This window comes from Lissotriton helveticus, chromosome 8 (genome assembly GCF_964261635.1).
Source record: "Lissotriton helveticus chromosome 8, aLisHel1.1, whole genome shotgun sequence".
In the NCBI taxonomy this organism is placed as follows: Eukaryota; Metazoa; Chordata; class Amphibia; order Caudata; family Salamandridae; genus Lissotriton; species Lissotriton helveticus.
This window is the reverse complement of record NC_136069.1, coordinates 1,569,589,169-1,569,601,609: the sequence shown is the minus strand read 5'-3', so window position 1 is coordinate 1,569,601,609 and position 12,441 is coordinate 1,569,589,169. Positions and strand designations below refer to the sequence as shown.

Sequence of the window (12,441 nt, the reverse complement as noted above, 5' to 3'; positions counted from 1 at the left end):
TCCAATATGCCTCTGAGTTGTTCCAGATATAGATTTTAAACTTACCACTTGTCACCTGGTGCATATAATACACTCCATATACACAAGGAAGGAAATCAAAGGTAAAAGCATGAGTGTATGGTATACAATTCTGAAATTATTTGAATAACACCTAGTGCTTTGCCCAAGTTATAAGCATTATTAATGTAATTATTATAATAATGTTTATGGACATTTTCTAAACTATTATATTATTTGTCCCTAAGCACCAAAATGGAGCATTGAAAACCACTTAAGTAAAGAAGCCTTACATTTCATCCAAGACTAGGGAAGCCACCTCCTCCTTCATAGACGGATGAGCCCCCTCTCCAGCCTCAGAACTAACCATGAAACCTAAAGGCTGATATACGCACCCCAGAACAATGTGAGCATGCATATCTAGTCTGTCATAATAAGGGAACCAGGTTCAGATCTGGCAATTAGTGCTAATTCTCGTAGCACCTTTAGTATAAATATAGAGACAATTTATGTTGCATTCAATGAAGAGTTGAGAAGGTATTCTAAATAAGAATACATTTTATTCTTAAACAAGTGCAGCACTCAGATCCAGGCAGAGTGTTTCTTCAATCAGCTACAGCTCATACTGGCTAGTACAAGCCCAACATTCTAAACTGCTAAGCTCTATCAATTGAAAGATGCAATAACAATACAGCATAGTTAAAGATACATGAATGGTAAAAACAAAATAATGAATAAACAGAAATAATAATTAACCATAAGATATAACACACCTCCTCACCTTACAATATCTAAAAATTTTAAGTGACATAATCCTCCAAATATTTAGGTGTAACCTTCAACCTAGTGCTAGACCTAACAGAAGAACTGCATACATCTGGAGGAGAAATGACATCATTCGCCAATTGTGTATCTGAAACTGATACAGAATCATTTCCAGTGTGCACATCAGAACCTGATTCAATATTATGTGAAGCTTTATGCCCAACATCATGAGTATGTCCACCACCAAGAGAAAATTGGTAAAAATCATTATACACAGATAAATCGCTTACATTAGAAGATTAACCTGACATAAGATTAGATGGACAATGAAAGGACTGAATAGAATGTTTCTTAGAGTTCATTTCCACAGACTTGTCTACTCTAGCAACATTTTTGTTGCTCCACCATTTTCTACCTTCAACCATGACAGAATGTTTCTTATCTAGCTTTAGACTTAATTTGAGAATTCTTCACATTCATTTTAACTAACTCCAAATCCACTTCTGTCAAAATGAGTTTCTCACAACCCATTCTGGGGAAAGTTCATTAAATGACTCTCTCCCTCTCAACATGGCAAAAGGGGTAACTCCAGTTGTAGAGTGTGGAGTATTATTGTATGACCAAATTCTGTCACTAACAACTTCTTGTACTGACAGACCCGAAGAAATAGCCAACTGGACAGAATCTTTTACTACACGGTTTACTCTTTCTACTAAACCATTTCCCTGTGGGCTGTAAAGGGCTGTAGTTAAATGTTTTATACCAAGAGTACCCAAAAAATCTCTCCTAACATATGAAACAAATTGTACGCCATTATCTGAAACCAGATAAACAGGAACCTCTTCTGATCTGAACAGTTTCTTCAAACATTTGACTACATTTTCAGTATTAGGATCCTTCATGAATTTGAAAGACACCCATTTGGAATGGTAATCAACAATGGTCAAAATAAATCTGAAACCTTGATTCAAGCCACACACAGGACCCAAAAAGTCAATTCCTAACTTTTCCCAAGGATTCTTTGGAAAGTCAACTGGAGATAATGGAGAATTGTATGTGCGAAGAGATTTCTCAGCATGGGAACATTCAATACAATTGTTTAATAAAGTCTCCACACGAATGTCCATACCAGGCCACCAGTAGTGTAGCCTCAATCTTTTCTTTGTGCTAGTGATTCCCCCATGACCTTTATGAGCTAGTGCAATAATTTTATCTCTGACTGAGTTTGGAGGAATGAGTAGAGAACCTCTTAAAATGAAATTGTCTTCAAGACTCAATTCATCCTTTATTTTAGAAAAAGGAAGTACATTTTTATCAAGTTGATTCTCCCTTGGCCATCCCACAGATATAAATCGTCTAAGAATTTCTTGAGAAGGGTCTTCTGCTGAAGCTTCCACCCAATCAGATTGAGAAACAACATTCTCCATAAAGCTTTAACCCTCAACCAGACTGATTACAACTTCTTTATCATCTAACACAGAATCAAGTGCCGATTCCTGTAAGGGACACCTGGATAAAAAATCTGCTTTAAAATTTTGACCTCCTGGTATGTGCCTCATGACAAAATTAAAATCATAAAGTTTAGAAAACAAGCGAACCAGTCTGGGACTAGCATTTCTTGTCCCCTTATCATTCCACATAAAAATTAGGGGCTTATGATCCGAAATCAAAGTAAATTCTTTACCCCAAACATAGGTGGAAAAATGCTTAACACCCCACACACAAGCTAGGGCCTCTTTTTCTATAGTGCTATAGTTCTTTTCAGAAGAAGAGAGTTGACGTGATGCAAATGCAATGATATTTTCGTTTCCGTCAACCATCTGACTGAGGACAGCTCCTAATCCACAATTACTAGCATCAACCGTAATATACGAAGATTCATTTTGATTAAATGGTTTGAGAGCTGGAGCACTAATTATCACATTTTTGAGTTTCTCAAAAGCCAAAGTTTGTTCATTGCCCCACATAAATTTAACCTTGTTCCTAGTTAACAATCTTAGAGGTTCACTAATCAGTGCAAAATTTTGAACAAACCTTGAATAGAATTCGCTCAACCCCAAGAAAGACCTCAATTGATCTTTATTAGCAGGTCTAGCACATTCCCGAATAGCCTTTAACAAATCCTGTTTGGGATTAATAGCTCTTTGAGAAATGACATGACCTAAGTATTCAACCTGATCTAGTAGGAATTTACATTTTTGCTTCTTTACCGTCATACCATATTTGTGTAATATGCCTAAAACCTGATCTAGTTTGGTAAGATGTTCCTGTACTGAATTGGTAGAAATTAAAATGTCATCCTGATAAGCCAAGACGTCTTTAACATCTCCAAACAATTGGTACATTAACTTCTGAAAAACAGAAGCCGCAGAGGCTAGGCCAAATGGCAACCTCAGAAATCTGAAAGCACCAAATGGCGTATTAAATGCAGTCAGGTCTCTGGAGTCCTCATGCAATTCAATTTGGTGGTATGCGGCTCTTAAATCTATGGTGGAAAAAATCCTCGTTCCCTTTAACTGAGCCAACATGTCCTGGATGCGGGGTGAGGGAAAACAATCAATTTGAATATTCTTATTCAATGATCTCAGCTCAATACACAGTCTGAGCTCATCACAATTCTTTTTAAGAGCGACTACAATGGGAGAAATACAGAGTGAAGAATCAATTTGCTCAATAACTCCATCATTGCATAATTGATCAAGATGTTCTCTTAACTTGTCTCTAATACTGAGAGGAACATGTCTAACTTTGTGAATAGTAGGAAAGGCATCCGGTTTCAAAATTATTTTATGTTCAAAGCCTTTGACTGAACCTAAAGTATCAGAGAAGACATCACGATGTTTATCAATCACAGCTTCTAATGACAAAACATCTGAGATCACAGAACTCACATTTTTGGAACGATCAAGAGAAATTGGATTATCAGTGCCAGGTCTTAATACCATGCCAAACTTCTCTTGATCCTTCCAACCAAGGATATTATAACCCTTATTTGCTATGTATATTTTAGATTCAATGACCCTATCTTCAAAGGTAAGACTATCATTAAAATAACCCATCATGACAATCTCCTGTCCATTAAAGGCTACTGTGCGAATGTCAGGGGGTAACAAATAAACATTTTTCCATTCTTTAAAGAAAAATATATCAGATAGGATGGTGACAGGGGAACCCGAGTCAACTGTTACTTTGACAGGAATTTCTCCTAGTTTCATATCACATACGGGATCACCACTGTTGGAGTCTTGAAGAGAATCAACCATATCAATGGATAATAATAATATTTTCTTAATGGATTCATTATGCTTAACAATGCCCACCTCATTTAAATTATCCATTTCAAGATCCATCGTTTTAAACTTAGATTTGCAAGCAGAAGCAAGATGTCCAATTTTCTTACAAATGGTACATTGTTTTTTAAAGCCGGGCAAGAAGGAGAGTTAGCAAGATGTGTTTTCGAACCACACCTGAAACACTGAAAAGATCTTTCAGCCTTCTTTGTCTCATTTTTGTTGAAAGTTTTATCTTTATGAGGAACCTGAGTAAAGTGTTAAGACACTTTGTTTATTGACTCAGAAATAGTAGGCTTAACTGGGTTAATACTAAGGGCCAGATGTAGGTAATTTTATTTTACCACCTCTTAAATACCGAATCATACCGAATCGGTATTTAAGAAGTGGTAAAATAGAGGGAGGGAGATGTAGGTATTTCAGATTCGGTAAATACCGAATCGTTAAGATTCGGTATTTACCGATTCTGTAAATACCGATTCGGTAATGCCCATTGATTCCTATGGGCATTGAAGCCCATAGGAATCAATGGGCATTACCGAATCGGTATTTACAGAATCGGTAAATACCGATTTCAGCAAGGGTGCAGGGGGTGTCACTTTGACACCCTCTAGCACCCCAAATACAGGCATGTGTGCCATGTGGCACACAGACATGGGAGGAAATTTTACACCGTCAATGGCTATAATATAGCTATTAAATGCTTTAAACCATTGAGCCCATTTAATTTTAGGAGTGCCAGGCTCAGGGAGAAAAGGTGAAGGAAGAACTGCAGTTTACAAGGCCATAATGAAATAAATAAATAAAGTAAATGAGGTAAATAAGTAATAACTCTTCAGAATATCGTAAAATGAATGTAAATGTAAAATGTATAAAAGGCAAAATTACCCTGAATAAGTGAATTAAATTAATCACTACCTGTGTGACTCTAATGACAAGTATGGAGAAAATGATTAACTTTAATGTAAAAGTGTGCGTGGCACTGATGTTGTGTCAGTAAACACGCAAAATTAAAATAGAGAATACACTGGACCTTCATGTAAAAGTGTGCGTGTCACTGATATCGATAAACACGCATAAACTCTAGCGCAGAATGAAGAAAAACGGCAGTTCATGAAATATAATAAACTAGACCTTAATGTAAAAGTGTGCGTGTCACTGATGTCAGTAAACACGCATAAACTCCAGTGCCGAATGAAGAAAACGGCAATTCGGCAATTTGGCAGAAGATGGCTGAAGAAATGAGAAAAGACGTGAAAACGTGCAACGTCACAGAGCTACGGAGGAGTTGTTGGTACAAACAAAGTCAATGACAGCGTTTTCAAGCTTGAGGAAGTTCTGTGTAGATTTCTGCTGTGTTAAACAATGCCGGTTGATGTCTCCGTCACAGCTGATGTCACTAAGAATCGAAAGGTTGACTCGAGGTAATTTTTAAAAGATGCAATGTAAATAATGAATGTTAAAAGATGAAATCCAAAAGAGATGACATCCAATCTTGTAAATCACTCGATTTAGGCTGTGAAGTCAGGGCAAAGTGTCAATAGTTGGCAGTATTCAAAGAGCATTAAAAAAAAAACGATTTAATGAAACCAAGGCAGAAATCTTCAGGGCAAAGTGTCAATAGTTGGCAGTGTTCAAAGAGCATGAAAACAATTTAATAAATGCAGCGAAGCTCCCAGTAGTGAAATATTAATCCATAAATATAGAGCTTGAGGTGAAATAAATAAATAAAAGAAAGCTCAAGTTGAGGATTAAACGCTACGAGCCTGCATCGAATTAAATAATAAAACTCCCAGTAGAGTATAATTCAAAACGCAGAAAATATTTAAAAGTTTGTGAAAATGTTCAAAGTAAAGCTGTAGATAGTTCATATATATTTATCAAAGTCACTTATCTCGAATTGAGGAATATAATCTTCTTAAAGATGAGTAGAATTTTCATAAGTAGATATGAAACACTGTAGGTCTGCAGGTAGGATCTTCTTCAAGCCAAAAGCGATGGGTCCAGAGAGTGCTGACTTGACCACCTCGTCGCCAAATTTATGTTGCATTCAATGAAGAGTTGAGAAGGTATTGTAAATAAGAATACATTTTATTCTTAAACAAGTGCAGCACTCAGATCCAGGCAGAGTGTTTCTTTAATCAGCTACAGCTCATACTGGCTAGTACAAGCCCAACATTCTAAACTGCTAAGCTCTATCAATTGAAAGATGCAATAACAATACAGCATAGTTAAAGATACATGAATGGTAAAAACAAAATAATGAATAAACAGAAATAATAATTAACCATAAGATATAACAAATTTTCTCTAAAATACTTTTATAGTTTCACTGCCCTTTCTCTTGGCCCATGTTGGAAAATGTGACTCTTTTGGTCATCACATTTCAAAAGATTCTTGCTGTAGTCATATTCTCATAATGGTTGAGAAGTAACATTTGCTTTGAACAAATATTTTGTGTGGTTATGGTTGTGCTGGATTTCTTGGGTTTGTGTTTAGATTATACGGAAGTTCATGGTGTGTGCTACTGATTGGAGGAGAAGGCACATGTGCCAGTGTGTGGATCCCAAGTTAATAATATCAATTTGTTTACTCTACAGTGGGAAGGTTGCCTGCGAGTAGACAATGCCACCATTTCAGGATTTCGAACAATGAATCCTTGCCCAGTCTTCGAGGAGAGAAATGCTGTACTGTTCCTGTTCTTCAACTGCATAAAGGAGGGTGTGTCTGAGGGCCATCAGAAGTGTTGTGGCAACCAGACAAAACTGTGCTTCATTGAAAGCAAGGACTGCGGCATTACCTGGAGCCCCTGCAGAGAGCTGACTGAAGCTGTTACGAACACCTTCCCGAAACTGGCCACATTTTCAGTCGGGCCTGGACATGGCATTCAAATGCAAAGTGGTGCACTTATCCTACCGGCGTATGCCTACGTTGCCAAATGCATGTGCCTCTGTATATTTCCATGCTGCCCCAAAGCAAAGTCTTTCTACCTTTATAGTGAGGACCGAGGACAGACGTGGCGGGCATCTATGGGCATAGGCAAGTATGAAACCTTGGAATGCGAGGTAGCTGAAATTGTGGGAGAGGATGGCAAGAGTATGCTGTACTGCAACGCACGAACCACAGGCAACAAAAGGGTGGAAGCCATGTGCTTTAAAGTTGGGGGGGAATTCAAATGTATAGAAAAGAGCAAAAAGCTAAGTGAGACGAGAAGCGGTTGTGAAGGCAGCACCCTTAGCTTTCTGGGAACAGAAACCCTAGGGCAGGACCCCGCGCACTGGCTCTTATTCTCACACCCTTCAAAAAGAGGGCACACAGACCTTGGGATTTACTTAAACAAATCTCCCGAGCAGTCTAAATCCTGGTCCAAGCCTTGGGTAATTTACAAAGGCCCAAGCGCCTACTCCGACTTGGCTCATTGCAAAGATACTGACACATTCGCCATCTTGCTTGAATGTGGGGAGAAAACCGAGCACGAAGGGATCGATTTCTGCCTATTTACAGTGCAGGATGTGCTAGAGAATATTAAAAAAAAGAAAAGCTTTTTTGCAAAATTTCGGAAATAATCTTTAAAAACATTATTTGTAATTGGACAATCAGTTTCAGCACTGGAAAATAAACACTGGTCTACAATATTTAAGATACCTTAATATTAACCATTATTGCTGCACCAGTGTGAATACTTAAAAAAAGAAAATATAAAATTAATGGAGGTTCCAAGAAAATACATTACAATATTCAAGGTCTGCCGAAAGCAGGTCTCTTCACCTAGTATAGTTGTGAAAATAGCTTCATTAAACCTTTTGGAACAGGAAAGCTTAAAATTCCATGTTAAAAACATGCAAATCAATCCGTTTTTTAGGCCTCACCTATATTGTTGAAAGACCTTTTGTGTACAATATTAATACTTACTCTGGGCTTTTGGTCACAATTGCTTAATATTGGTTGACTTTAATGTGAATCTATTTTTTTTATTCTTATTCGATGGTGTTCCTTCCTCTTCTTGTGTTTTTTCCTACCTAGAGCAGAGCTTCTTTACCATTCTTGTGATTCAATGACTTGTATCCTTCCACTGATCACTCCCAGGGAACTACCTTTTTCTTTTGCTTTTAACTCTCCACTGGAGTGCATTTGTTTCTTGCTCTCTCCAGTGTGCTACTTCCCCTTCTGGCTCTCGCCTTCAGTGCGCTCTGTGTTGCTTGACCACCAGCCCGTCCTATTCTGCCATTTTTTTAAATTATAAGCTCCACACTCACATGACTCCCCACTCCTCCTAGCCCGCTGCTCATCATCAGCAGCAGCATATATATGCATTTCTTGTCCTCTGTCCACTCCTTAAATCCCATTTTTACACTTTGCGAGGGCCTGGCAGGTGAAAATCTTACAACTCCACTGCTTTCTGCTAACATACTTTTGTACACCTTTTCCTTTTCTATTTTATTTTCTGCTCTAAAATGGACTTCACCTTCTTGAAAATAATAATAAAAATAGAAAAAAAAGCGCCATGGCATTATTACATATATGTGTATGTCTTCACCCTGGGGCCACCATACTGAAATGATGCATATATGCACACCCATGATGCTTGATATATGTGCAAGATCTATAACTCATGCATGCATATACATTATCACGCTGGGCTTATTATAACTGCTTTTTATTTTTGCTGATACCGAACAGAACTGGCAATAGCTATTTCTTTTTTTTGCTAGGGCTGAACAGCATCAGCAAAACGTATTTGCAAAGCCAGCAGGTGAGACCCATTTGCTTTGCCAATGCATGTTTAGCTTTGAGACCAAAACAAAAGGCAGCAGCCATTAAGAATTGTGACAGTCCCATCCCACATACTAATGACAGAAACATTCAAGTATAAGGCCAGAGCAAAAAACACGGATCATCAGCTAGCTTACATCTGAAGCTCTAAAGCTAGGAACTAATGCTTTAAACACATTGCAAGCCTTTAATTTTCTGATTCCTATTTTTAAATATTTTACATTTTCCACTTTAAACAAACAAAGCATCGATTGTAAGTCTCCTAGTATGTTCTTTTTTTTATAATCTGCTGTTGAGAGTAGTTTTGTTCTTACTACAGTAAATACTTGATTACAAGTACCAGAACTCAAAGAAAAATACAGGACTGATGAAATACAACTCAAACAGGACTACTAAAGATATCTGAAAATCTCTCTTTCCTACAAAACCGGAAGCAGTGCAAAATGAACGCAGAGCCTGGCTTTGTCTTACATGGCACTTACACATTCTGATATTGATTTATTGTTCCTAATTTGTCTTCTAAGGGTCCTACTGGTACAGATAGTAGCAGCCTGGTTAGGGCCGCTGACTGGAAACCAATATTTTGTGATGGCAACTCTGCTCCGACAATCAAAAAGTGATTTATAAAATATTTGTGGCCGTGCCCTCAACAGCAGTGACTGTGCTCTATGTCTAGTAAATGCACTTCATAAGGTTTGGCACTTTATGAGGTTTGGCCTTCATACCACCCTGATGTAATCAAAACGAATCATAAATAAATAAATAAAAAACAAGCATATACTGGATCAGCAGTCTTCAGCCATTGATCTGTTCAACTGCCATTCACGTTTATCTTCTGGACAGCCCTCTTCAGTGACTGGTTGTTTTTCACTGGGAGTGATGGGATTTTTTCAATTCATGAGCACATCCGTCCAGGGCCGGACTGAGAACCCAAAGCAGCTTTGGCAAATTTTGTCAGACCAGCCCCGTACACGGTGCGTATTGAGTAAGCGTAGCAAGCGAACTTGTCCACTACATGGGGGATTGGTGGACTCTTCCCCAAGAAAAATTTTAAAAATGGTACATTCTGCAACACATTTCATTATGTATTCAATTTTATTAGATTTTAAAGCATAGTAAATGATGGGCTTACAGTGCACCAGGATACCCAGAGACATTCCTACAGAAACACAACAAAAATGTCAAGAATGAAACATCAATTTAAATAAAGTGCACATATTCCCTGTTAAGCACAGCCATAATGAAATGCCAGTTAGGGCCTCCAATAAGTGGCGCAAAAGGGACAGCTTCAGCACTGATGGCCCCCCAGTGCAAGAATATTTTTGGAGCATCCCCCTCCCATGACCACCTCCTTCACAGATTCCCTCACTATCACTCTCTGACAGTGCCCCTTATCTCTCTATAGCCCCTCTCTCACATGTATTTCATTTGTTTTTATAGCACCTCTCATACCAGTGTAGGGTTGTCACAGCACTTTACAGCACACACACACATTATAGAGAGACAATGAATCATACGTGTGTAAATCAGTCTATAGGAAATGTTACATGGTGTAGGAATCCCATGTCAACCATACTGATAGGCCTGTGCTTGGTCGGGAGAAGCACAAATCCAGTATTCAAAACACAGTGGCTAGGGTTGGCTTTACTAATAATAATGTATTTCTACCCAAACAAACCCCTTTTAGCAACATTAGGATAATGAAAGCTTGGCTAACAAAAACATTACATTATAACCTGTATCGTGCAGCTCTTTGATGGCAGTTCATAGCTCACTGTGCTATATTAGGATTGTAACTCATGAACTGCAAGTAACAAAAGGATCTCCATGACAAAAGCAAACACCCGCTGAGCTATGCACATTAAATACAGTTTAGTGATCTGCATGGTACACATTCTTTGGAAGCGCATATTAATCCTATGCGGTACTTCAGATGAGTCAGAACTGCCACTAGACAAAACACCAATCCTTCTCCAGCAAGAACATTAATCACCAAAGATACCTTAACATTTTTATTTTTGCTCGAATACTGCTGGATATAAAAGGAACTCTGAAGCTGGTGTTTTTAAACCCATAACAATTTGCAAAACACAGTGCCCCCCTGCTCAGCGATAAACCACCCCCAGTAACAAAACTGCCCCCCTCCAGCCTCCCAGGGAAACGCCTAGTGCCAGGTACAGTGAGTCAGGCCTTGCATCCGTCTAAAAAGAAGGCATTTGAGTACCGGGCGAGGTGAGCCATTCCTTTACTTTACCCATTTTTTTTAATTACATTTCTTTATCCTTTTTGTGTTTTTGGCATCCTTGTGTTTTTACCTGCTCTAACTGCATCTGTACGCTAAGAAGCAGTAGAGCTTTTTTTTAACTAAAATGATGTGCAATTTCTTTTTGCTTAAAATGTTATTGCAACCATTGGCTTCCATGGTTAGGCAGCGGCATGTTTTTATTTTATTTTTGAGGCATAGTCTTGCAATAAAATAAAATGTATAAAAAAAAACACCAGTCCAGCTTGCCAAGGTATGACTTATTGGTTTCGCCAGTGCTTGTTTAGATATGCATACATAAACAGCATCTGTTTGGTGGTACAAACATGCACTTCCAAAGCAGTTTGCTCTATACAGTCTGAAAAGCTACAGATAGCAATCAAGTGGGAGTGGAGCAAATGCTTTCCTTTAATATGACAGAATATGCTGTGGAAGATTTGCTGACTTCACCTTCTAGAGCATATGTTGTTCTCAATCATTGTGTTTAATCACATGACCTCAACATTCCCGAACTCTCAATATTGAGTCTTGCTGAAGGTTTCTTTTCTGCTGACCAACAGCAGCATTAGAATTTCTGGCATAGCGTACCATTTCAGTTCAACCCTCCAGTTCGTAGTAAAGTTTGTGTCACGAAAATCCACAACGACCAAGGCTATGCTCTTTTCTGCAATATTACAAGCTTAGCGGTCCACCATCCTCAGAAGGATGAATAAGAAAGTCAGTACTGCAGGGTTTAAACCTATCACTCGATGTCAGTGGTAAACATTCACTTCACTAGTGTTGTTTCTGGGTGATGATGACTTTTTAGTAAACGGTGTGAAGTCTTAATAGTGGGCACATGGAGTGCTTCCATTTATTGACTAATGATGACCTAAAACAAAAGAAATGTCTGGTGGGATTAACAAATTAGATGTTATACCATTCCCATATGTATTACTTTGCTAATTCTGGAACCTTTCCAAGTTATCTTCTTAAATGGAAATGTAGTTGTCTTTGAATATTTGTGACAGTCTTTGTCTTAATTATTGCTCTTAACACTGCTGTATTCCAATTTTGTTGAATAAAATTGTAAGATAAATAATGACTTGACACTATGAAGTTACTTATTGTCTGAGAAAACAAACTGCCTTTTTGTCAGTGGTTTTGCTGCCTTTGGCCCTGACAAGGACTCCCGTTCAGGAAAACCTGATGTGAGATCATCCTAGGAGGACTTTCCCCCACCAGGGGTTCCTGCAATAAACTCCACTGGGCCACCGAACACTAACCATCATCCCTCTCTGTCAGGAATATGGATGAGCCCCACACTTACAGTACAGGTGTGCAGTATGGGAGGAGACACCATTCCAGGCTCTC

At 38.3% G+C, this 12,441-nt stretch overlaps 1 protein-coding gene across 2 annotated transcripts in view; it reads left to right on the top strand.

Annotated features, from left to right (window-relative positions):
- The window catches only part of LOC144773514 (sialidase-3-like), an 80,382-nt gene extending 68,213 nt beyond the window's left edge, over window positions 1–12,169 (top strand). For both annotated transcript variants that reach the window (XM_078658572.1, XM_078658571.1), the window contains exon 3: window positions 6,653–12,169. In XM_078658572.1, coding sequence (XP_078514698.1) covers window positions 6,653–7,618 — 966 coding nt within the window. In that variant the 3' untranslated portion in view covers window positions 7,619–12,169. The remainder of the gene's footprint in view (window positions 1–6,652) is intronic.
- Window positions 12,170–12,441: the final 272 nt, after the last annotated feature.